We start from the raw sequence: 25,373 nt of genomic DNA, 5'->3' as shown, positions 1-25,373 counted from the left end.
AGATAGGGTGGTACCAAAATCTTGGGCTTTTAAAGCTGGGCAGAAGCTTGAGCTTTACTCAGGAAGTGATAAGCTATTGAATATTTTGGTGTAGTGATATGCTTAACTATTCCTAAGAAAGATCATCCTGGTGATACCAGAATCCAGGCAACTCTGCACTAGTGTAGAGACGAGAAAGGAGGAATTTCAGAGAGCTGGAAATGAGAATGGTGGCTCAACAATAACAGAATGAAAGACAAGGATAGGAAGAAAGGTGTTACTTAATTTCCCACACTCAAGTCCAAGGTGATAAGGTGATTTTCCTGGATGAAGATGGAATTGCAAATTGAACTCAGAGGAATGAGAAATACAAGTTTGGGATATTTTTGTAGATCACCTGTCTAGTTCCACTTTCATTTTACAACTGGGAAAAAGGAGGTCTGTAGAAGGGATGGAACTTAATTAGGACCACACCACACCTGAGAGTAGGGTAGAGTTGGAAATGCAATTCAGTGCAAGTGACCAAAAATCTCCAGAGCACTACTATCACAAGGAGAATGCTGAGGAGAAGGGGGCCAAGGACAAACTTTCAAATACACAAATGAGAGGTTGGGAAGAGGATGAGAAGATGAGATGAGCAATTGGAAAAGAAGCAGGTGTCTCTGATGTTAATGGAAGAACATCTGTCTTATGGGCAAACAGAATTAAACTGTAAAGGACAAGAATTAAGGATTGCCATTTGATTTGGTCATTAGGTCACTGATAACCTTAGGGAAAAGTAGACGGGCAGCCTAAGTCATAAGGCGCTTATGGGAGAGGAAGTAATAAGAAAATAAAGATATTGGGTAAAAAAAAGAGTTTCTCCCAAAGACTTACTAGTGCCTTAAAATTTTTGCTCTTACGTCCTCCACATTTATCAGCATATTCCTGCTCTGTTCCAGAAAACTATCCCTTACGACAAAATAAGGCACTTTGTAGTTCAGGGTAGCTGATCCCCCTCATTCAGCATACATCAGTGGGATACGTTCCTACTGTGGCCATATTTTCCCCGTTTACATGTTCCTCTAGCAACAATAAGATCAACACAACCATTGCTTCTAGAAAAGGCATGATGACGCTTGATTATCTTATGCTTCCACTCATCATTTCTGACTTTCAAGAGTAAAACATCCCCCAATTTTTTTGGAGGTAGGACCCCCGAAGCACTTAGCACACTACCAGGCATTTAGTTACAGCTTCATAAATGACTTTTTATTCATTCAACAAATAAAAAAAAGGAAAGAAGTCTACCAAAATTAGTGAAAACATCAAATAAAATGACATGTAATGCTTACGGTCAAGTTAACATTTAGCAGTGAAGAGGAGACAGAATGGTAGGCAAGTAAGCTAGATGACTGAAGGGAAGGTCTTTTCTTAAGGCAATATTATTGGTAGATGGAATGATGAAAATATACTAGAAAAAGGGTGCCATAAGCAAAGTTTTAGAAGCTGCAGGAGAGACTAGCAAGGATTAGCAGGGCAGATAAGATTAGCTTTACTGAGTAAGCATACTTACTAGCAGAAGGAAGTCAGGAAGTGAAAACATTGAGGGGATTTTTTGAAATGAAGGATAGGGATATCTAAGGCCATTTTTGGAAATGGCTTCATTTTTTCTTAGTGAAGTGGAAGGCTGGGTCATGTTATGATTTTGGAGAAAGGAATACTGCAGGCAGCCCAAGGAGATAAGCCTGAAGCATGAGAAAGCTAAGCCACTGATAAAAGTAGGATGTATCAGTCATCTATTATGAATTTGTAACATATGAATTCAGCTTAAAAAAAAAATTAACAGAATGGCACATATTATTTAGCAGAAAAGTTGCTATGCATTTGATTTTTGGATTCAAGATGATTTTGCTTTACAGGGTTTGTTTGCTTGTTAGTTTTTTGGATAAATGCCAATCAAATTATAAAAGCCTCACCGAAAAGTTTTAGTAAACAATATGTGGATTGATAAACAACTGACCTATTTTCCAGCAGTGTTTTCCCCCGCCCCCATATTAATCTTCCCTGGAAGTTATTAAGGTATATATTAACTGTATTCAGTGAAGACAAGACATGCTCTATACTTCTGATGGATGTTTATTTATCAAATCCTCACCTTAAGAGTCTTTGACTGGCTTTTTAAAATAAGAGCAGCTTCTATATCTTGACATACGTGGGTAAACCATATTGTACAGAAAACAGTTCTTAAAGATTTTTAAAATTGGAAACACTGGTCAGCATTTGGTACATGAATAAATTACACTTATACTGAAATCTCCCCATAAGTTTTGAAAATCTGGAGGTAATTCATATAACTTGAAATGTCTTCATCTTAGAGCATTACACAAAGAATGGCTTTGTCAATGAGTACAGAAAAGTGGTAGTGTCTGATGTTTAGAGTATAATAATATACAACGCTACTAGTTTCTGATGTTAGATAAAGTAAATCATATTTCAAACTCCAGATTATGCGGGGCATTCTAAAACCTGATTAAAGTTTTATACACCAAAAATTCTGATTATATTTAGTTGTAGAAATGTATTATCAATATTCTTAGTCAGCTTAATCATCCAGGAAAAAGTAGTTTCCACTCTTCTTTTGTTCAACATCCTATGGAAAAAAGAAAAATAATAAATATGTGTTCTGCTTCATGAAACCTATCTCCCAACCAATACCTGGAGATGAACTTGCTAGCCTCTTCTCACAGAGACTGTTTCTGGCTTACAGACTTAGATGCAACTTCTCTCCCCAGGAATCTCTCCAAGTTGTTTTCTCTAGTCTCTTCCACTACCCTGTTCAAAATTCCCCTGGTTTGGGTCTTTTTAAAAGACAATGTTTGTGGTTGTTATTTTGCCTGTTTGATTGATTTATATAAATCTTTATAAAATATTACACCACACATTAATTCAGCAGTTACTGATCAACTGTTCATACTAAACACAATGGATCTAGAGACATATAAGATGTGCAGTCACTATCCTCAAACTCAAAATCAAATACCATGTGTGGCCAAATATCAGATCCTTAGTATAAGTTAGTATAACATTGCCCTTCCCTCTTTCTATGGGAAAAGAAAACATGTTATCATCTTTTCAGTAAGTTTAATAATGACCATATATTTTCCCAGTAATGTTACTTGTTATGATACATCCAATACATTTTTCCAAGAGACCTGAATCTATGACACTAAACTAATTTGAACTAATTCTAACATCTAACAAAGTTTTTCATGGTTCCAAATCTTCACTAAGTAGGGGACACATAAATATTGGGATTACTCCTATATAAAAGGCCCAATGACTAGAGAAATAGTTGACAGTAATTTTTTAAAACGAGAACAGAGGGTTTGTTGGGCCCCAATTTTTTTTTTCTCGTTTAATTCTGAGTCATCAACACTTAATAGCAATTACCTCCTTCAAAACAACATTCCCACATACCTTGATTGAATTAAGTTTATTTATTCTTGGCCTGTAGTTGTTTGGATCTCTTCTGAAAGTAATTTCAAGCTGAGACAAAAATTTATTCATACCAGCCAAAAGGGTTTGAGGACTAGAAAAAAAAAAGTGACAAAATTTTATTTAGATACTTACATACTAACTTTTATTGAAATAAAACTGCATCACTGAGATTCAAGAAAACTGAGAATACCTGCTGTCACCCTATAAAATGGCCAAGTTTATATGATTTTTAAACTTAATATAATTATTTAATATAATCACGATTTATGCTCTTCATCTAGATAGATAATATGGAACTTTTTTTGGTCACAAGAAATAACATATTAAATTCAACAACTTGTTTTAGAAGAGAAAGAGGAGTCAACAGAGAAAAGGCAATAATACAACATATAGTATTTTAGTAAACATTTTAAAAAGTTAGTAGCTATTATGTTAATTGTATTAATTTTGACTTATTTGTTTCCTTGCAAGGAAACACGATTCTTGAACACGTAAACATTATATTTGGAAATATGAAGGTAACTAGAGTGTAAAAAATAAAATACAACAGGGTCCTAAGCTGGAAAGTACTAGATGCCTCACCTAATCTGTGGAAAATGTTTGATTTTGCTGGGCTTCTTGCTCCTAAAAATGACTTTTCTGAACTTTCATTAAGCTAAACAGAGAATAAAAAGATAGGGATAACCAGAGATGAAACTTGACCCTCATCCATATTCTAGAATACTGAACTAGAAAGTAAGGAGAATGGCTATAGCCAAACTCATGCAACTCTGTCTATAAAAACACCTCTGGTTTGCAAAAACAAAGGTCTTTCCCAAGTCCACAGTTCTGGAATTTTCTTCAATTGGCTTGAACTTTGTGGGCCCGGTCGTATGTATTGTCAAAGCCTTTATTTCTGGATATGTCCTATGCTCTTCCATTTTTCATAACAAATGACCAACTAGTTAAATTCAGGGAACCTAGAGGATTGATATGCTTTATATATTTCTGGGAAGATGTTAGTGCTAGAAATCCACTAATATTTGTAAGAATATTTCTATTAGCTTACATAAATATCCAACACATCGTACCTGTTTGCGAGTGTGTTCTTAGATGGAATGCCATCAAAAACGATGACCCGATCCGCTAGATAGGTGGCCATGATAAAGTCATGTTCTACCACAAAGGCTGTCTTTTTTGCATGGAGAATGAAACTAAAACAAAAAGATTTTGCAATTTTTTCAATATGGCTTTAGAAGGGGCACCAAGAAAGCATATTCAAAGTTTATTAAGCACTTCTGTGTATGAGTACACATACCCGCGAATCACACTCTAATGGGCAAGACAATTTACCGTTTGACAACTCTGGCTGCCATTAGACGCTGCTCAGAATCCAAGTATGCAGATGGTTCATCAATTAAATAGACATCAGCAGGTTTGCCCAGACAAAGAGCTAAAGCAACTCGTTGTAACTCACCACCAGATAATGTCTGTACCTGTGTGGAGAAGGAGTTTAGTAAATGTTGTGATATCACTAATATTTAAAAAAAAAAAAGGAAAAAAATTTCAGGCCTTAGTACCTCTTGATCTATGATATTTTCAATCTGCAAAGGCTTCATTACATCAGTGACAAATTGTGGGTGAGTATAAGCATCTCGTATCTTCTCATGTAGTAACTGGCGTACACTTCCCTGTTTTAGATTTGAAGATAAAAAATAGTATTTAAAGTCTAAATAATTGCCCCTACATGAATGGCAAAGAAAACACAAATTTGTAAATAAGATTTATCCCTAATGATTTCCTTTAAACAGCAGAAAACAAACATAACTCACTGTTGATTTGGGACTGATCTTCTGTGGCTTATAGCTGACATTTAGAACTGGTACCTCCCCTAAAATATAGAAAATAACTATAATAAAAATGATCTTTTTGGATAATTTTGAAATTGGCATAAATGGAAAATTTAAACATTACCTCCTTCATCAGGTTTAAGTCGGCCAGCAAGCATTCTGATGAATGTAGTTTTACCAGTACCTGGGGCAAAATGAAAGTGAGGAAAATATAACATGTAAAGTGAATTTTATGACAATTAAATTTTTAGTGAATTACTAATAATAGACTGAGCATTTTAAGCCAGATACTTGGTAAATTCTTTTTAAAAAGCAACATATATAGACATGTATGGTTTTTGTAGGTTAAGAGAAAAATATACACTTAAATTTGTATTGGGCTAAGTATTTGTTAAGAATGAACTGTTAGAATCATAGAATTTTGATCCTGATAATTAAAAGAAAAACAGATAATATAAATTTCTGGATTTCTCAGAATTATTTCCTAACAATTTTCATGCAAGGAATAAATTGTCATTTTAATGAAAATTCACTTCCATTTGCTGAAATTTAGCTAGTTTACTATAATTCCTTTAAAATAAGAATGCAAACACATTAAGTGGAGTTTCAAAATATAAAAAGTGCACTAAATTTCTTTTGCAACAAATAGAAATTTGATTTTTTCCAAGGTGTAACATAACATTTAAAAAGTCTGTGCTTTTTTTTCCCCCAATCATAAAGGCAATAGGAAACATGTCTGCCAGCCAATAATTTCACAGCTTCACTCTCATAATGGCAATCTAATGCTATAAATGTTGGCAATAAAATTGTCTACAGTGGTAGACTCACCTGAATTTCACATAAGGAATGCTCCAAATGGAGATGAACATGGAGTTTTTTTTTAAGCTGGGTTGCCTCTGAACAACCAATTTATCCATTATTTCCTAGTCAGTATCCAAGATGAATAACTTCCCTATCAATTTATACACAGAAAACTCAGCTCAGGAAAAGTATCTTATTTTTAATGAAGAGGTTTCTTTCTTAAATGTGAATATAAACTGGGTTGAGTGACATAGATTGTAAGCGAGAAGTTAAGGTACACTGTCACAGAAAATATTTGTAGATGAACCAAGGTCATATGATCAACCCAAACCCCCACACCCTCAGACCTATAACCCAGTCATAAAGAGTATTTCTTATAAGACTTTAAAACTGCTTACCCATGTAGACTCAATCATCACAAATTATAACACTTACCATTTTCTCCTAGCATCACCATGATTTCAGAGTCTGTGAATTCTCCGGCAATGATTGCAAGCTCAAATTCGCCCATCTTTTTCTTCATTCCTGGATATTTATACATACACATCTTTTTCACTTCTTCCTCATTTGCTGTCTCAGCCACTTTAAAAACCAGTGATGCATCTCTAAATCTTAAGTTTTCTGTAGGAACGTAACCATCTAAGAAAATATTTATACCTGTTGGGGAACAATAGTATCAATAAAAGGAGAAAAGAATAAACTTATATATCAAAATACTATATTGCCTTTTAAATTATAGATGGTATTCTGCATGAAAAGTTTAAATTAATATTAGAACATAAATTTCTAGCATAAAAATAATTTTAAGAATAAATAATGCCAACTTATTTTTTTTTGGTCCACATTCCTAGAATCAGTGATATCAAATGAAGACACAAAGTTGAATTTGAACTCTTTAACATTTCTAAGATTTTATGAAGAGTTCTAATGTCTTAGCCTTTCTCTTCTTTCACATATCCGAAAAGCTAGTTGATAGAAATTCTCAAATTAGAATTCAATCCAAAGAATGGAAATAAAAATTATTTCTATAGTTTTTAAACATTTAAAAATCTTAGTGTGGTTAACTACAGACTAATTCAAAAAATATATTAATATATTTAGATGCTCGGAATATTCCTTCAACTACATTTACTTTTTTTTTTAAATAACTTTTTATTGACAGATAATTTTTTACAACATTATCCCTTGCACTCACTTCTGTTCCGATTTTTCCCCTCCCCCAGATGGCAAGCAGTCCTATACATGTTAAATAGGTTACAATATATTCTAGATACAATATATGTGTGCAGAACCGAATAGTTCTCTAGTTGCACAGGGAGAATTGGATTCAGAAGGTATAAATAACCCAGGAAGAAAAACAAAAATGCAAACAGTTTACATTCATTTCCCAGTGTTCTTTCTTTGGGTGTAGCTGCTTCTGTCCATCCTTGATCAACTGAAACTGAGTTAGATCTCTTTGTTGAAGAAACACACTCCCATCAGAATATATCCTCATACAGTATCTTCTGATTCTGCTCATTTTACTTAGCATCAGTTCTACATTTACTTTTAATTTTAAATATGGCTGGATGTTCATTTGTTCATTACAGTCAATGCTTAATTTGAGACCTGACTTGGCTGTGTAATAATAAGAATACCAATTTTAAAAAAAATGAACCCAAGGGTGATAACTGACCTGCTATGACTTAATTTTTTTTCTTTTCTTTCTTTCTTTTTTCTTTTCTTGCTGAGGCAATTGGGGTTAAGTAACTTGCCCAGGGTCACACAGCCAGGAAATGTAGGGTCTGAGGTCAGATTTGAACTCAGGCCCTCCTGACTTCAGGACTGGTACTCTATCCACTGTGCCACCTAGCTGCCCCTGCTATGATCTTAAAAAAAAAAATTATATGGAAAAACAATTTTGTGATTTTCCAAATAATTCAAAAAGTATTTCATATTCAACAAATATTCAAAATGTCATCCCAAGAGTGTGCTGAGAATGAAAAAATGAAGAAAAAAAAAAAAAGCCGTAACCTCAAGTATGAAATTATGTATCACATTTACTTACTATCCAAACAAAAACATTCTAGAAGGACAGTTCATCTGAGGTCAAGATATCTTTCTATTATCCTCTCAAATTAAGTACTTTAATATCAAACCATATGCCCATCTGCTGATATGTAAATCTACTGATTGATAAATTTTTACCAATTTCATTTCAGGTAAAATATTTTACTGAGTTATAAAAAAATCAAAGCAAATGACTAAGAATTTGAAGAATACAATTATGTTTTCTAATGTTATAGTTGTAAAGCTAAAGAACATTTTTCTGGAAGAGAGATCATATGAATACAAGTAAAGAATTTTTGAAATTACCTTCTCTTACACTAAAAGGCATAGTGACAACACCATAAGCACTTGGCACTCCGTACAAACAGCAGATGAAGTCAGAGAGATAATCTAAAACACTTAGGTCGTGCTCCACAACAATGATATATCTGAAAATTAAAGCCACAGAACGTTTTATATTTTCTAATTTTATATCAAATCTTGTCTACAATATTTTGAAAATCATATTAAAATGGACATCTTTAGCAAATCTTTTTGGAAAAGGCCCATCCCAGGAAACAAATGTGAAATTTCTTTTTGAAAGACTAAGGTTTCAAACATCAAATTATACACTCTATTTTAAAAACTTATTTATGCTTTAAAAAATATTACTGTTAGTGACTCTCTTCACCAATATTCTCTCTTGTAACCAAAAAGTTGATTCATACTAAACAAATCAACAAATTATATTTGAAAACCACTCCATTAGCTCTCTACCTCTTTACTGAGAAAGGCAATATGCTTTTGCCAGTTTTCTATGATCACATAACACATTATCTATTACCAGTATGACATAACTTTCCCAGGCCTCATCTGAAGAGTGCTATGTAGTTTCTGAAGTCTGTTCCCACTCCAAACCCTTAATTCTACATACCAGCATTATAAAAGGTATCACAAAGAAAAGATAAATGAAGCAATTAAAGGACAGCAAAAGACAGAATCTGCCAGGTAGATAACTGCTTTTCTTACTAGTGATGTTGAAACTACTATCTCAATTTTTGAAGAGCTGTGTAATGAAACAAAAACAAGCATTTAAGATGAAACTGAGAAGACTGGGCACACTGGACCAACCATGAGAAATTTATTCTGACAGTAGCATGGTTTTAAAAATGCATGATTATTTAGAATATCAATATCAGAGTCAGTAAAAATAAATTTCCATAAGAAAGGAATTAGAAATGGTATTCCCCATAAAAAGGGATGGCGTGATATAGTGTATGAAACTAAATCCAACTACTTGGTTCCAAGAAACATGCTGGCTGTGACTTCAAGTAAGTAGCTAAGCTCAGTGCCACCAGGCATAAAAGTATGAACTGCCCAGGTATCAACCTATACTGATAGATTTTTTTTCTTTGGGTTCCCTATGTCAATAAAATCACAGGTTGAGTCCCATCCCATTACCAACAAAAAACGTAGAATAGAAATAGTTTAGCAACCAGTGGCAAACAATATCTACTTATGTATATTTTTTAAAAAACCTATGATAATGATCTTTACACACATGGTGCGTCTTTGATAAAAACAAAATAGGCAATAAGTAGGCTTTAACAGACTATTTCCTAAACTGATCATTTCTACAGATATCAACTAATTATTTGTTTATCACTAAAAACCAAACCAAACCTAATCAAATGCAAAATTCTCTCAAACCAAGCTAAACCTTTCATCGCAAAACACTGCTTTGGGAGTTTTCCATAGTGTCTCTCATTTATGTTAAACTAACGATTTGATAAAACATTTTCAAAGACATTTGCTAGTTTCATGATGATGTGCTGTTCAAAGTTCAAATAGAAGAATTACATAAAGATGGATCTATTTGTCAGATGCTATTAATGTCAGATGCAATTAACTCACACAGAAAAAATGTAAAAATATGAATAAAACAATGCTCAGATTACATCATGTAGTTGGATGGATGAGTTCCTGAATTATTCATTTAGTACACAGACCTTGGGCAAAGCGGATAGACATTGACTTGATCCCAAAGTTGTATGAGAAATGTGAAATGTGTTCAATGATTCCAAGATTCCAGGCTATGTGCTGCAAAAACTGATCTTTTTGACAGTAATATTCTCTTGCCAATGCTAGATGGCTATGATTCATGGTACATTACCATCTTGGAGAAATTAAAAATTTGAAGTGACCTAAGTCACAGTGGAAATAATCAAAGTGGGTGGAAGTAGAGCAAAACACTATCAATAACTTGCACATAGAAGTGATATTTTATAAATGTATAACTCAGCATATGTGTCATGAGACGTGGGCTGGATATATGTCCAAAATGAGGTTCAGATAGACAACTCAAGTACTGCACAGGTATCTGTGAAATATTACAAGAAATAAGAGAAAAAAAATCTTTGGCTTCCCTGAGGACATGTTTTGGTAAAGACAAATACCAAACAGAGTATGAGAAAGGGTGGATCATAGGCTGCAACTTTTTATCAGTGGAAGTACAAAAGTATTGAAGAAAAATCTAGCCATCAAGTTTGTAATACAGAGAATACAGTGGAGATCAGAAAGTAGTACTGGTTAAAACTTACAGAAGACTTCAAGGAGTTAACAAATTTTCAACAAATTTGTCTTGGACAGGAAGAAGGAATAGGAAAAACTAGTAGTACAAAATAAACAGTGACATGGATCCATTCAGACAGACTCTCAAGCTTAATTAAAGATTACTCATTAAACTGCAGGATCCTTTGGGTGCACCCCCATCCCTTCCAAACTGGGTTATTCTCTTATTGTACGTACAGACCACTATGGTAATAGAACCAAGCCAATCAGACATCTCTATCTTTCAGTGTTGTGTTATCCCAATCTCCCAAATACTATTGTTCTGAGAAAACTGGCACTGGCCTAGTTACTCTGGCAATCTACAAAAGGCAATGCTGGTCTCCAAAGTCTACTTTGATCTTCACTCTGAGGAAGAGAATTTAAATCTTGCCCCTACTCCTCTGATAACGAAAGAAAATGTTAAGAATAGTGTCAGAATTATATCTTATAGCTCTAGGTGATCTAGAGAATAAGTTGTTGTTATGATATATGGTTGAGTTCTTTCTACTTGGGCAGATAAGATAGCTGCTCACTGTTTAAAGTTAGGTCAGATTAGAGAAAGCTTAATTAAGATAGTAAAGAATCTGAATTTGTTCAGACAACATTAAAGTAAAATGGCATAGTGGAAAGAACATTGGATAAGGAAGCAAAGGTCCTGGGCCCGAATCCCCGTTTTACACTTAACAAAGAACAAGTTGATTTACCCTAGTTTCCACATTTGTAATAAAGGCATATAACTGATCATTATTAAATACTGCAGAAGACCACTGTGAGCAAAATGTTTTGTAAATCTTAAAAGGGCTCCATATGTGCATTTTTGTTATTGTTCAATAAGAAAATACGAAAGTAAAATTTGACAATTAATTTGGAGAGTACAGATAGGATAGACTGGATTAGGGATAGATAACAAAGTCATTAGACCAGTTAAGAAGTAACTCAAGGATGAAATTATAGGATCCAGAGTAGGATGGTACTAGTGTATTTATAGTTCTCCAAGGACTTGAGAACATTTTAAAGGCTCAGAATACTCAGGTTGACCTGAAATTGTAGAGTTTGATTATAAAATAAATTCAATTTATTGCTATACCCTACTAAGACTTAAAAAGATTATTAAACTAGAATCTAGAAATAAAATATCATTTATGAGAAAATAATGGCCTTTTATTTTCTACTTTCCTTCCATGTTCACATAAGGTACCCCACATTTAATGGTCATGTCCTTTACAGTAAGTATTAAATGTTTTTTTGGTAGGGTTCAGACCTGTGATTCTATCTACACTGGAAATGTCCTTCTTTGAAGCAGACAAATCTTTAGATGACTAGAATTTTAAAAATAGCAGATAAACTTACCTATCAGGATTTATTAGTGATCGTATAGTAATGGCAGCCTTTAGCCGCTGCTTAACATCTAGGTAGCTAGAAGGTTCATCAAACATGAAACTATAAAGAAAACAAAACAAAAATATTCAACATTTTTGAAGGATAAGAATTATAAATTATATGTGTACACCGAGATAAAGATCATCTATTTATATTTCTCTCTATCTTCCCTTGCCTACTCACTGGGAAATAAAAAGATTTGTTAGAGAATTTGTTGGATCCACAAATCAAAAAAGGAATGATGATATAAAAACCAAAGAACAAATTAGGTGAAATGACCCAAAATATATTCCCTGACACTGAAATTTTTTTTTTAACTTTACTTTGCCATACTTACTTAAATTCCAACAATTAGAGATTAATTGGAGCTAATAAGCATTTTTTGAAAAGCTTGATTATCCTGATAAGAAGATAAATATATGATATAAATTAATTCAGTCAAATCACTATTTCCCTCCTATATGTTTAATGGAGGTAAAAACGATTATTTTGGGAGTTGTGTGAAGAAAGAGGCACAATGGCAATGAATATCTAGCAAAAGGGATTTTAGAGGTTACTAAAATAGAAATTCTATGTCATGAAAAGAGGACATAACTTTGATTTTTCCCTTTTCCTATGTAGCACGATCTTCTATTTATGGCAGATTTAGGCTGTACTATAGGGTAACTACATTATGGTTTGTCAGTTTGGGTATGGAGGGATTAGCGTATCTCACTGCTTTAACAATGTAGAATTTTTAATGGTATTTTCTCTCATTTATTCCTTAAAAATCTTTAATAAGGTGACATTTACAGACATTTCACATATATTATCTCATTTGATAGTAAGCAAAACAAATATGCAAAAACAGTTTAAGAATTAAGGTGCAAGAAACATAAAATTAACATACATATCTGCTTTCTGTATGCAAACAACAGCACAAGCAAATCTTTGCAACTCTCCTCCAGAGAGGTCCTCAACATTTCGTTCTTTGAGATGGGTTAAGTCTATAAAAAAGAATATGGAAAGATTAATTTAATATGATAATGGGAATGGTTAACACACACAGTTTTATCTTTTTAATAGTTCTTTGGAATTGATTACAGTGCATTTCATATGTTCCTCTTAACTGTAACTATAAATATTATCTTACCATTTTAAAGATGATGAAACTGCAACTTGAAAAAGATAAATGATGTGTATATATGTATACATATATATATATAATCATACAGCTAATAAATGAAGGGCTAGGAATAAAATCAGGTCTTTGTGATTCCAAGGCAGTGACCTCTTTTTTCACCACCATACTCATGAGCTAAATTCATATCTGGTTTTAAGACTCTTATGTTTTGATTAACATCATAATACACAAAACGAATAATGCTGGAATTAACAATGAGTTTTAATTAGCATAGCAATATCATCTATTGAATGTATTATTTTCTGTATGTATTAATGCTACAAATATATTTTTTAAAAATAACTTACCAAGCTGCTGACACACAATAGCTTGTGTCTTTGTTTCATCCTTCCGGTCTAAAATAGAACCCACAGTGCCCTGTGGGAAGGTATTAGAAATATGTATACATAAACACACACAAATATACACATAGCTTTAACAGCATATACAATACAATCAAACATTTATGAAGTGTCAGCTATGTGTAAAGATAAAAATAAGAGAAAAGATAGTCTTTGTCCTTAAGAAGCTCACAATCTAGTAGGGGAATATAATTCTCTCCCTTCCCCCAAATTATAAGATTATGATTAAGTAAACAGTAGGGAGGAGGACTGTGACATGAAATGGAGTGTGTGTGGAGAATGTCCTGGGTGTTGCGCATAGGACCCAAATTCTTCTAATAAATGACTGACCTTTGCAGCTTTAGGAATCTGGTCCACATATTGAGGCTTGATAATCGCTTTTAGATCATCTTCTAGAATCTTGGTAAAATAGTTTTGCAACTCAGATCCTCGAAAATAAGTCAAGATTTCTTGCCAATCTGGTGGATCCTTGAAAAATAAAAATACAAAATGACTGACTGAATATAGGGATTAAAAAGAAAGCATAATTGCTGGGAAAAAATTAGAGTGGATTAACAGATAGTCTCTTCAGAGTAAAGTACTTAAAAAGAGTCTCACCAATGCAGAATATTTATAATGGTTTATCTTCTTTAGGGAGTATGATATATGGGGGGAAAAAAGATTTAAACTATAAAAGGATCTAGGTTTAAATGTTAGGCTAAATGGTTTGAGGTCCCTTCTAATTCCAGATCTATAATCTTTCAAGGTATCATCCAACTCTAAATTGTGTAACTTTAGATATGAAAGGAATGGCTAATAAACTGATTTCTTGGGCTCATGAATTCCAAACAATCACTGAAATAGAGTTTTTAAACTAAAATGATTAAGAAAACATTAAGTACTTTTAAAACTTTTATGTCAAAAAGTTAACAAAATTACCTTAAAGTGTTAATGTTCACAAAAAATCAATACCTACATCATATTTTCCAAGGTTTGGTTTTTGCTTTCCTGCTAAAATTTTCAAGGCAGTTGATTTTCCAATACCATTAGTTCCAACTAATCCCAAAACTTCACCTGGACGAGGGATAGGCAACCTGCATATGTAAATAAAAATGCTAATACTGAAAAGCACAAACTTGGTCATGAGAAATCTCTAAGTTGTTTCTGATCACCTACTTTTAAGATATTTGCAGCCCACACGTCTACTAATATTCAGCTATTACTGACAATTAAAAGATATATCCATGATTAATGCTTAATTGTTAGAAATGTATCCATAACCAGCACAATTCCTAATTTTGCTTATTCAACTTTCTTTCAGTGATCTAGAGCAATATTTAAAGTCCCAATCATAACATGAAAAAAACAAAATATTTTGATACTTAGCAGCGCAAGCTACCCCCTCTTCCAAGTCTTTTTTTTCTGGCCTGCCACTTTATAGACAGGGGGAAAGTGCCAGATCAATGAGACATTCCTCCTCCTTACCCCTGTAGCAGTGGGGCCTAAGAATTGGAAGCTGAGAAATAGCTTTTCATTAACAAATCTATACTACCATATTCAAAATGTAAGTGCCACTCATTAAGAGTGTTACATATGCTTTTCTGTTATTTAATTCCTTTTATGTGATGTTTACTCTACATAAATACAATATCAAAAACAAATTCCCCAAAGGTATTATAACCGCAGTGGTAAGAATATAAGTTGCTCCTAAATTCAACTGTCAAACCCGAGTCTGAGGTCTTTTTGAAAGATACATACACTACAAAAAACAATAATTACAGGCTGCATATGTTCATGCAAATCAGATTTCAGAAAAAAAGAGCTGACTACATTTAAATCAATTATGGGATATTTTGTAAAGCATACTATATACTCAATGAATGAATTTGCAGAATGTTCCAATACTGTACTACTACCTGTTGTATAATTAACAAACTCTTCTTCCATTTCCTTCTACCCTGAGTATCTGAAAGGCACACAAATTTAATCAAATGCATTTTACTTTAAAATATTTATGGTATATTAAAGTAAAAAAGAAAACTGGTTTGAAAATATACCTGTGAAGTTTGAAGGCATTGGCACAATATCGATGCGTTGTTTCCTTTTCTAGGTTGCTAGGTAAATTGACGATTGACAAAGCTCCAAAAGGGCATTTCTATAATTTGAAGAAAAAGATTCAGAAATTAAGTGCTTTTCTCTGGGTCAAGAATGGACTGATTTTACTCCTTTGGTCTCCCTCTTACCATAGTCTACATGCAGACAACTATATCTTATTACATCCTTTTTCCTGTTTATAAACATCCCTTTAAAGTTTGTTTTACTTGAGACCCTTCCCTTTCCAATTCCTTTTTCTCAGTCCCTCAAACCCCTTTGCTGTCCCCATACATTTCCCTAGTGAGTATAATGTATTTCTAAATTAACTTCTTTTGATTGTGTTGAATTTTCATTTATTCAGTTCAGACAAGATTGGGGTTCACAAAATATTCACTTCCTTTCCCACTTCATGTTAGTATATCTTTCTTTTAATGTGCCCTAAAGATGATTATTTCAATTTAAAGAATTCTCATTTCCTTTCTCTTCTGTGCCTAAATCAAGAATATTGTAATTTAAATACTGAAAAGTTAAAAAAAAAAAAAAAAAAACAACTCCTCAAACTCAACAACAGTGAAAACATTAAAATATTACTTAATAAGAGTTTACCATCATCAAACATGTTCTTTGTTTAACTGGAAATAAGAGTATTATAATCACTGGCTGTCAAGGAAATTACATCTGAATAATTAAATGAAATTTAAAATAAAAATTGAAAAAATAAAATAAACTCTGCTGATAGAGACCTTCTTAATTCTTTCTAAATACATCTTTAAGGATCTAAAGTCATACTACACATAGCTAAGCTCCCAACTTTATAAGTTGTTTCTGTTGAGTTTCCTGAAAAGAGAGTAAGTTTTCAAGTACTTTATGAAACTGTCAAAGCACATTTAAGCCAATGTAAAATGAAATGTCATTAATTTCAAAGAATAGGTATAATAGTTGTCATTAAAAAGCAACCATAAAAAAGGTATATAATTCCAAATAAAAACTTAACAATATTAGGGCTTAATATACTGATTTGTTCTAATATATTTACAGAGTATCACTTTTGGTGGTAAATTGCATAACATTCATAAGTAAAAATTTTGTAATATTTGTAAGTAAAGATCCTAATTGAACAATCTGATTCATTAATTCCACCGAAAAGAGTAAGGGGATTTTTTTGCTACTCTAAAAAATTCACACTTAAGAAGAAAAACTACTAATATTTCAAACTTTTATAATTCAAACATATATTTACAATCAACCCAGAATTGAAACATGTCCAAAAATTCTAGAGTGATCCCAAAGGAGATTCCTTTTCTGCATACTGACCTCCCCACTCCACTCAAGATTAATAAAATTGAGACTATATATAAACCAATAAAAGTTTATAAGAGAAACAGTTTCACTGATATGCATGCATGTGTGTGTACACAAATAAGGATTACAACTAAAACTTAGTAGATTTAGTTATTCTTATAATGAATTCATTTCACATATAATTATATTATTATGTGATCATATAATGGAAGAAAAGTGTATTGCTAAATTTTGTTATTACCCCTTTTTTGCCTCTTAAAAAGTAATGTTATCACAAGCTTGTATTTATTTTTGAGCCGAAATTTGTCATTATAATAAGAGCAAAGGGAAAATCATTTACCTTAATACATATACCACAACCAATGCAAAGTGTTTCAGAAATCCATGCGATTTTGCTCTGTGGTGTAACCTCTATGCATAGTTTTCCTAGTAAAAGAAACAAAGTGCAAAACATTTTAACTAGTACAATTATGACAGTGCTTACTTATTTTGAGGCATATGATACTAATTTAGATATTAATTTTATAATTTTGAGTACAACAAGCTGGTAAGAAGTTCAGACACTGATGTAAGATTTACCACAATCAGGCTTTCAATGTATATTCTGGTCTTCTGTTTTTTTTTTTTTTTTTTTCCTGTATAACATTCTACACAGAGGAACTTTGTGCAGCCAAAATAGCTAGTTGTTCTCCTATTTTATCTGATCCTTTTTTGCCTCTATCCAGATTCTTTCTACAACTCTAATTGTAGAAATCCTCTATGTTAATGTAGAATCCACCTCAGTAATCACAAAAATTAAATCTTTCCTAATTCTATACCAGTTAGAAATGATTAAATCTTCATTAAATCTTTCCTGATTCTATCTCAGTTAGAAATGATGCTTTCTTCAACTTCCCCTCTATTTTTTCTTTTTCTTCCTTTTTCTCCTTTGCCATTATTATACCCCAATTTGTTTTAGAGTTATTTATATACACATCACAGAATCAGAGAGTTAAAAGGCAGTTTGGTGGTCAACTAATCCAACATTTTACCTTTCTATTAAACATAAGCTTTTGAGAGCCAGGGACTATTTAATTTTTTCACCTGTATTCCCAGTACCTAACTCAGTGTATGAAAATTGTCTGGGCTCAAGGATTATTAAATTCTAACTGTACATAGTAGGTATATGTAAATCTGCCTTGAAAATAAGTAGGAAGGATCTTCCTAATAACTTATTAAGTAGGTTTTTCAACCTATCTACTCTCTCCCTGCCTATTAATCTAATAAAACCTAATCTATCAAGCAAAACTCTACTCAGAAGTCTTGACCTAGAGGACAAGATGGGACTTTTCAGTATTGCAAGAATAAAAGAAACAACAGGATTTGAATATTCCCCTGAAAGTATTTTTGGATAATAAAATTGATTGATTATGACAGCTAAATTCCACAATATAGGTTTTATTATTTTTTTTTTTTGGGGGGGGGGGGGTTAGGCTTGAAAAGTACTCTCTTTGTTATTAACCAGAATTCTCAAGGCTACTTATCCATTTTATGCACACCAATTTTCTCTCAGAAAAAGAAAAAAAAAAGATATTCCTTTATGTGGGGATAAAACCATTACAACAGAATATATTAGTCTGTACTCAAAATTTGTCCAAAATTATTTTGAAGCCAAATTAGTTTGTTTAAATTCTCCTTCTTACACTGACATAGTTTACAGAATAACTCACCCATTCGCACTACTGGACAGCTCTTTTTGCACTCTTGTCGGCATTTCTTTGGCTTACATTTGTCATGATTGACAATAGCAATTCTTGTTAATTTGTCTGCCATATTCGTCAATGCAGGCTTACAATACAGCAAGAAAGATGACTCTGTAAGCAAGAGAAGCAGGAACCCAGGTCTTCTTGATTAAAAAGGAAAAAAAAAAAAAGGGTTAAAAATAAATTGACTCCTTCTGTATCAAAATGTTAATATTAAGTATTCATATTTTCATATGAAATCTTGTTCATATTATGAAGCACATGCATTATATTTCAATACAAGTATTCAGTTTCTGCAAAATAAAGTAGGTAAACATTTTTGTTCACAATTCTAAAATAAAATATGAAGTACACTTAAATTCACTTTAGTTATGGAATCAAAACGTAATGGGGTTAAATAGAGGTTCATTGTATACTTTTTTATCTGTCACAGCACAGGCTGAAATAAGAACAAATTTGGTTTTGACCACTTTCAAGAGGATTTATGTGGGAAGAATTAGAGGGACCTCACTATAACATTATTTACCAATGATAATTTTATGTTGGTATCATCAACCTAACCTCTAATTAATTTCAAATACTTTGCTATATTGAAAAACGTATAAGAATAGTGAACACAATACATAAAAAAACACATGAAAGAGCTGGAGAACCTACTTGTATTTTGAAGAAATGGTAACAATAAAAACAAAGACTGAAAGGTCAGGGTAATGAAATTCTACAAACTGAATATAGATATTAAGGATGTATCCTCTGGGATGCTCAATTGTGAACTTAAAAAATCCTCTGTAAATTCAAAGAATTTACATTTAAAAATTTCTCAATAGAGAAATACATTAACTGTTTTAAGATTTATACAAGATGAAAAATATTACATCATGAGACTTTGGAATATTGTACATTATGGATAAATGACTATTTAATTCAGGATGCATAGCACATAAAAAAGGACGTGAAATTTTGTTAAATTTAAGTAACAATATATTTAACTATCAAAATGACCAAATGTTGATTTATTAAAGTCTTGTGACTTTATTATTAAGGCAGACATAAGGAGTATTCTTAGACTATTGATTAAATTAAATTATTCCAAAAGATATCACAACTCTCAAGGTCAATCATATCTCAAAATGCCCACAAGGTTTATGAAGTTGTATAATAGAAATAGAATCCCCAAACAAGGTTTTTCTTATTGTCTGTATCAATAATCCCTGATCAAGATTATGGAACATGGATGGATGCAGTCCAGGATATTTCCAAATATTTAAAAGAAAAAATTAAAAAACCTCAATAAATTTTTTTCTAATAGGAAAGTGTTGAGTTTTACAAATTGATACCTCACTGATTTTTTAGTATTTGTTCAATACCTAGAAAATCAAAAAAAGGGGACTTGGTGATCCCTAACATTCCTTTCAGTTCCAAACAAAGATTTATCTGTTATTTAATCACATCTCTTGAGCACAAGCCCTTAATTTAAGACTTTTCCTATGTCTTGTTCTTGATTCCCTGTTTCATCACTTTCTTTTCTATACCTTGAATTGGCCAAGACACCTGAAACTCAATGTGTCTAAAAGAAAACTTTTTTATCTTCCTCCCAAGATCCTCCCTTATTCCCAATTTTCTGATTACTGTCAAGTATTCTTATCCTCCCAGTCAATTCAGGCTCCAAACTCGGGTGTTATTCTCTATTTATCTGCACTTTTAATCAATCTGTTATCGTCTGGTCATTTTAACCTGCACATCTCTCCTACATGTCTCATTATCTCTCAATTTATCTGCACTTTTAGCCACTCTGTTACCAACTCTGTCATTTCTATCTACACAACATCTCTCCTATATGTTCCATTACCTCCACTTTACAGTCACATCTAGTTCAGGCACACAATACCACAGACATTCTAGTTAGCTTTTTCTGCATCGATTTTCTCCCCTAATTTAGCTTGGTAAATTCTTTATCAAGCTTAAATAATCTATAAAACCAATGACAAAATTGCTAGAAGTCTTGCCTAAAAATTACATTGCAAATAAATCTATACTAAGCAGTATAACTAAGTTGTCAAAGTAATTGTACTAAAGTACATGCCTGACCATGTTACACGCAACCTCTCCAATGAAAACTACGGGTTCTATGTTACCTCTGAGATCAAATACAAAATTCCTGTTTGGTCTGATGCAACCAGCCCCTGATTACCTTTCTAGTCATATGTTCTTCTTCCCTCTATGTCAAAGATATGCTCGCTTATTTGCTATTCCTCACACACAAGTCCATTTCCTAACTAATAAGTTGCCTGCCATGTTTGGAATGCTCTGCCTACTGGTGTTAAGACTCCCTGCTGCTCCCATCACTGGTGCCTCCCCTTTAAAATTACCTTTCATTTACTCTGTATGTCTTATATGTTCATAGTTATTTTCATGTTGTCTTCCCAATTAGAATGAGACTACCATGATGGCAGGAACCATGTTTTTGCATACGCTGCATCTCCAGCAGACAGCCACATGGCTGGCACATAATAAAAGCTCAATAAATGCTTCATGACTGATTCTGAACCTAAACTTCTTGAGGGCTGGGAATGGTTTTATTTGTCCCTTATATATAGTAGACTGAAGAAATAAAATTTCTTTTCAGTGAATTTTTATTTTTTATGACATAACAGGGTAAGAGCTAGAAGGTATCCAGAGATTAATATAATCATACAAATTAAATTCATAAAAAAATTCTTTCTAAGGCTTATATTTTAACTGAATGAAATTCTTTACCAAACTGAAATAATCTGCAAAACTAATGACACATGATTGCTATAAGCCTTCTTTACAAATTGTATTGCAAATAAATCTACAAGAAGTATAAATCAAAAATGTGTTAATAAATTCACTTTCCATAAGGGCAATGTTATGAAACTACTTGATCATCTGAACTGTATTAAAACAATATTCCTATTTTCTCAGACTCAGTAAAATGTTTCAAAATAAAAAATTTGAGCTAATAATTCAGAAGTTTAACTACAGAAATAGAATTTGGAGATGGCAAGAAACAGCACAGGCATGACTAGAAAATGATTTATATACTAAAACAAATGTGGCAGTAGGCAAGAAACAGCACAGGCACGACTGGAAAATGATTTATATACTAAAACAAAATGTGGCAGTGTCTGAGTTAACATACAATTTGTAAAAAAAAATCTTATTTTCCCATACATATGAAAATTTATTTGTGAACATGGTTAACTTATTTTTCTAAGCCAAAGTTATTCTTATTTTCCTCTTCCCTGAAGAAAGAATGCCTATAGGACTCTTCATCAACAAATCAAGCATTATTAACCCTTTGAGACATGCCAGGAAATGTTCTAGATAGCTGGGACATAAATACAAAAAGGAGTCTGTTCCTCCCTTCAAGGAGCTTACATTTTACTTGGTAGATACACCACATTCACAGATTAATTGATACACAATATACACAAAATGCTCCTACAATTTGAAGAGGGGCTCTAGAAAATGGAGAAATGAAATCGGGAATACTAAGCTTTGAAGTAAACTAGGGGTTCCAAGAGGCAATTGAGAAAAAGAAAGGCATTCCAGATATGGGGTAGAACTATGCAAAGGCATATGGATTGGAAATGGGAATACATCATCAGGAGTAAAGCAAGTGCCGGTTTGATTAAAATCGAAAAAAGTGGAAGAGATAGGGCTTAAAGCTAATCAACCTAGAAAGCTAGACTACAACCAAATTGTAAATGGGAAATGGGAAGCTGTGATTTGGGCAACTGACTCCTAGGAGCATAAAAGAAAGATCTAAATTTAATAAAGCAAACAGAATAAAAAGGGAAGTACAAATCCTTCACTTAGCAGACATGAAAATGGAGACCAGCTGGATACAAATGTGTGCTAGCTAATACTAACAAGGGCAGGAAAAAAATTAAAGGGTTTCTTGGGGTTTTTTAAAAATCTCAAATAATAACTACTAACATTTATATAGGCTTTCTTTTACAAAATGCTTTTATATAAGTTCTACAATAAAAATTATGATCATAGTTTTAGACCTGTAAGAAACTTCAAAGGAAACCTAGTTCAACACCCTCATTTATGGCAAAAGATGCTTATGCTAAGGAACAATGCTAAGTGTTACACAGGTAGTAAGGGAGGGGGGAAATATGAGCTCAAGGCTTGCTACCCATTCAAGCAGTCTTGCCACTGTACCTTGTTTGTTAATTTTCAACACTATTTAGTAAGTAGGGAAGGATGTCATTATCCCCATTTTAAAAGATGAAATCCTATTCGGTTACCAAGTTATTATAGAAAATGCAACACAACTTGATTCATCTTAGCAATTAGTGTTCTAGTAGCAGTCAATAAATATTTAATAGTATCACATGAAAATGCACATATCTCTAGTCACAGCTAGTTAACACTCATAAAAACATGTAAGACGGGAGTGGTGAACAACTGATTTCAGAAAGTAAACCTTAGACATCTCTAACATCTTGCCCATTTTGAGGAGTTGGGGTAGGCTAAGTAGGTAGGGGTATGTGTGATTTCACAAATTTATGTCTGTGGAAATGCCTTCTGCTGATGAAGATCAGGAACTCTGTAACTTAGAGTTGCCAAGTAAAGTCCTAGAGAATCTAAGTTTCTTGAGAAGGTTTCGTTTACCTTTGTATTCCTAAGTTAAAGTGTATACAGCAGACACTAAATAAATGCTTGATTACAGTTTAAGAGATTTAAGAGACAATATAAAAGTGACTACATGACTGTCATCTAGTTGCTATGTGTCAAAGGTAGAACTCCACTGTGTCCCACATTCTGTTCACTAAACCAAGCTGCTATTGGAGATGCATATAGTACAGACTTAATGTTTACTGAATTTTAATAAAGAAATATCATTCCTTTGTCATTTAAATATTAGACTTCCTTGGAAAATAATGTTTTATTTTTGAAGAGGGGAGAGGAGTTTTTCCAATCCAAATGAAACTCAAGATAATGACCCATCCTTGTTAACAGTGGATGGCTGGGTTGCTGGAAAGTGGTGGTTATCTCAATACACACAGGCCATCATGGGCAAGTAGCGACAACCAAAAAGTCATGATTGTGATTACCAATTGTCAACGTGGCTTACTAGAAAGAATTTTAAAAATCAACCAAGTCTTGCAAACAAGAGCCGATAGCTTCACAAGATGGTCCCCCGAACATGATAGAAACTAAACCTATTGCTGTTAAGGGTACCAAGTGCCTCCCCAATTCACCCACACCGACGACCTCGATGTCATCTTTGCCTCCTCACACCTTCACCCCCACATCCAATCTGCCGCCGAGTCCTCTTGTTTCTACCTTCACAACCAGCGCCCCCATCCTGGTGCAGACCCTTGTCTGCCCGAAGCCTCTCTCCCCACTCAGCTGCTCCTCCGGCATCAAACACCAAGCACACTGTCCTGGAAGAGCCTTGCTGACTTGGCCCCTCACTCCATATGCTACAGGATCCTGCGCCACTCCACCTGTGCCAATTCGCGGCATCTTCAAAGGCTGGAATTGACCGGCCTGGGATCCGTTCCCTTCCCGTCTCCTCTACAGGACCTGCTTCCCTAGAGCAGGGGCTGGTCTGAATTTCTCCCATTCCCAGCTTACAGTAGGTGTTTAATAAACACACAGAAGAGTGGGGAAGAGAGGACAAGTTGGGCCAGACATTTAGGAGGAATGACTCGTATTCCAAAGAGCAAACATGGGAGGAGAGGGAAAAGTAAAGGTAGTAGGGAGGAGGGTCGTGGAGAAGTGACAATGGAGCGAATTAATTTCAGCAAAGGTATTAACTTCCTTTGCCAGCAATAAGACTCAATAGTGGACGAAGCAGCCTCGGGAGGTTGAGCGAATCTGGCCCGGGACATATAAGAGGGCGCCCAGTTAGTGGCGAATGGGTGAAAGGTCACGGGGAAGGGGGCGAGCACGGCAGGGCGGCCGCAGCATGGGGAGAGAAGCCCTCCGGCCATCCGAGCAAAGACTTAAGCCCAAAATGCCGGTAGGGGTGGGGGTGCGGCCATCCGAGCAAAGACTTAAGCCCAAAATGCCGGTAGGGGTGGGGGTGCGGTGACTCATCTTCCAGGACACTGGCGCGGCCAGCGGGGAGGAGAGGCCCGCTGTCCCACATTTTCTGAAGGCATGGGGGAGGGTCCCAAGAACTCAGAAGGCTGGGTGCTGGCTTGCGAGGGGCTGCCCTTAGCCATGCGGGTTGGAGCCGGGGCAGGGAGAACACCAGCGTCTGATCCGAGGTGACAGAGCCTAGATTCTAACACGCGGACGCCCCACCCCCACGCCGCAGCCCCAAGCTCGCGCCCCGGCGGTTCCGGCTGACCCGCCCGGCACGAGCCCCCGGCGCCCCTGTCTCCCGGCCTAGCCCTCGGACCCGCTCTCGCTCTCTCCCTCCGCGGACGAAGGCTTTTCTCGTCTCCGCTCCGCTCCGGAGAGGACAGAGGACCCGCGCCCCGGCTGCCCACCTTACCTGGAAGAAAACGACCGCCCCGGGAGCGGGGAGGGCGGCGGCAGCCACGACCTAGGATCCGGCCTCAGGCTGTGGGCCGCACAACGTGTTCCTGCGGCCGCCGGCCAAAATGGCGGTGCCCAGCCGCCGCCTCGCGCTCAC

The 25,373-nt window shown here is 34.4% G+C and overlaps 1 protein-coding gene across 2 annotated transcripts; it reads right to left on the bottom strand.

The window, feature by feature from the left end:
* Positions 1-1,203: 1,203 nt before the first annotated feature.
* ABCE1 (ATP binding cassette subfamily E member 1) lies at positions 1,204-25,335 on the bottom strand. Of its 2 annotated transcripts, none has more exons than XM_051966337.1 (18): positions 25,233-25,335; positions 18,716-18,888; positions 17,347-17,432; positions 15,668-15,765; positions 14,587-14,704; positions 13,962-14,099; positions 13,578-13,647; positions 12,997-13,093; positions 12,078-12,167; positions 8,445-8,566; positions 6,525-6,746; positions 5,413-5,472; positions 5,271-5,329; positions 5,019-5,129; positions 4,792-4,934; positions 4,530-4,652; positions 3,439-3,550; positions 1,204-2,611 (listed from the first exon to the last, which is right to left on the bottom strand). In XM_051966337.1, the coding sequence occupies exons 2-18, from the start codon at positions 18,816-18,818 to the stop codon at positions 2,564-2,566; spliced, it is 1,800 nt and encodes a 599-aa protein (XP_051822297.1). In that variant the 5' UTR covers positions 18,819-18,888; positions 25,233-25,335; the 3' UTR covers positions 1,204-2,563. The 2 variants fall into 2 exon arrangements, with proteins under 2 accessions (XP_051822297.1, XP_051822296.1); XM_051966336.1 differs by having other exon boundaries at positions 18,716-18,891; positions 25,233-25,332.
* Positions 25,336-25,373: the final 38 nt, after the last annotated feature.

This window comes from Antechinus flavipes, chromosome 6 (genome assembly GCF_016432865.1).
Source record: "Antechinus flavipes isolate AdamAnt ecotype Samford, QLD, Australia chromosome 6, AdamAnt_v2, whole genome shotgun sequence".
NCBI classification, from domain to species: domain Eukaryota; kingdom Metazoa; phylum Chordata; class Mammalia; order Dasyuromorphia; family Dasyuridae; genus Antechinus; species Antechinus flavipes.
This window is presented reverse-complemented; position numbering and strand designations above follow the sequence as displayed.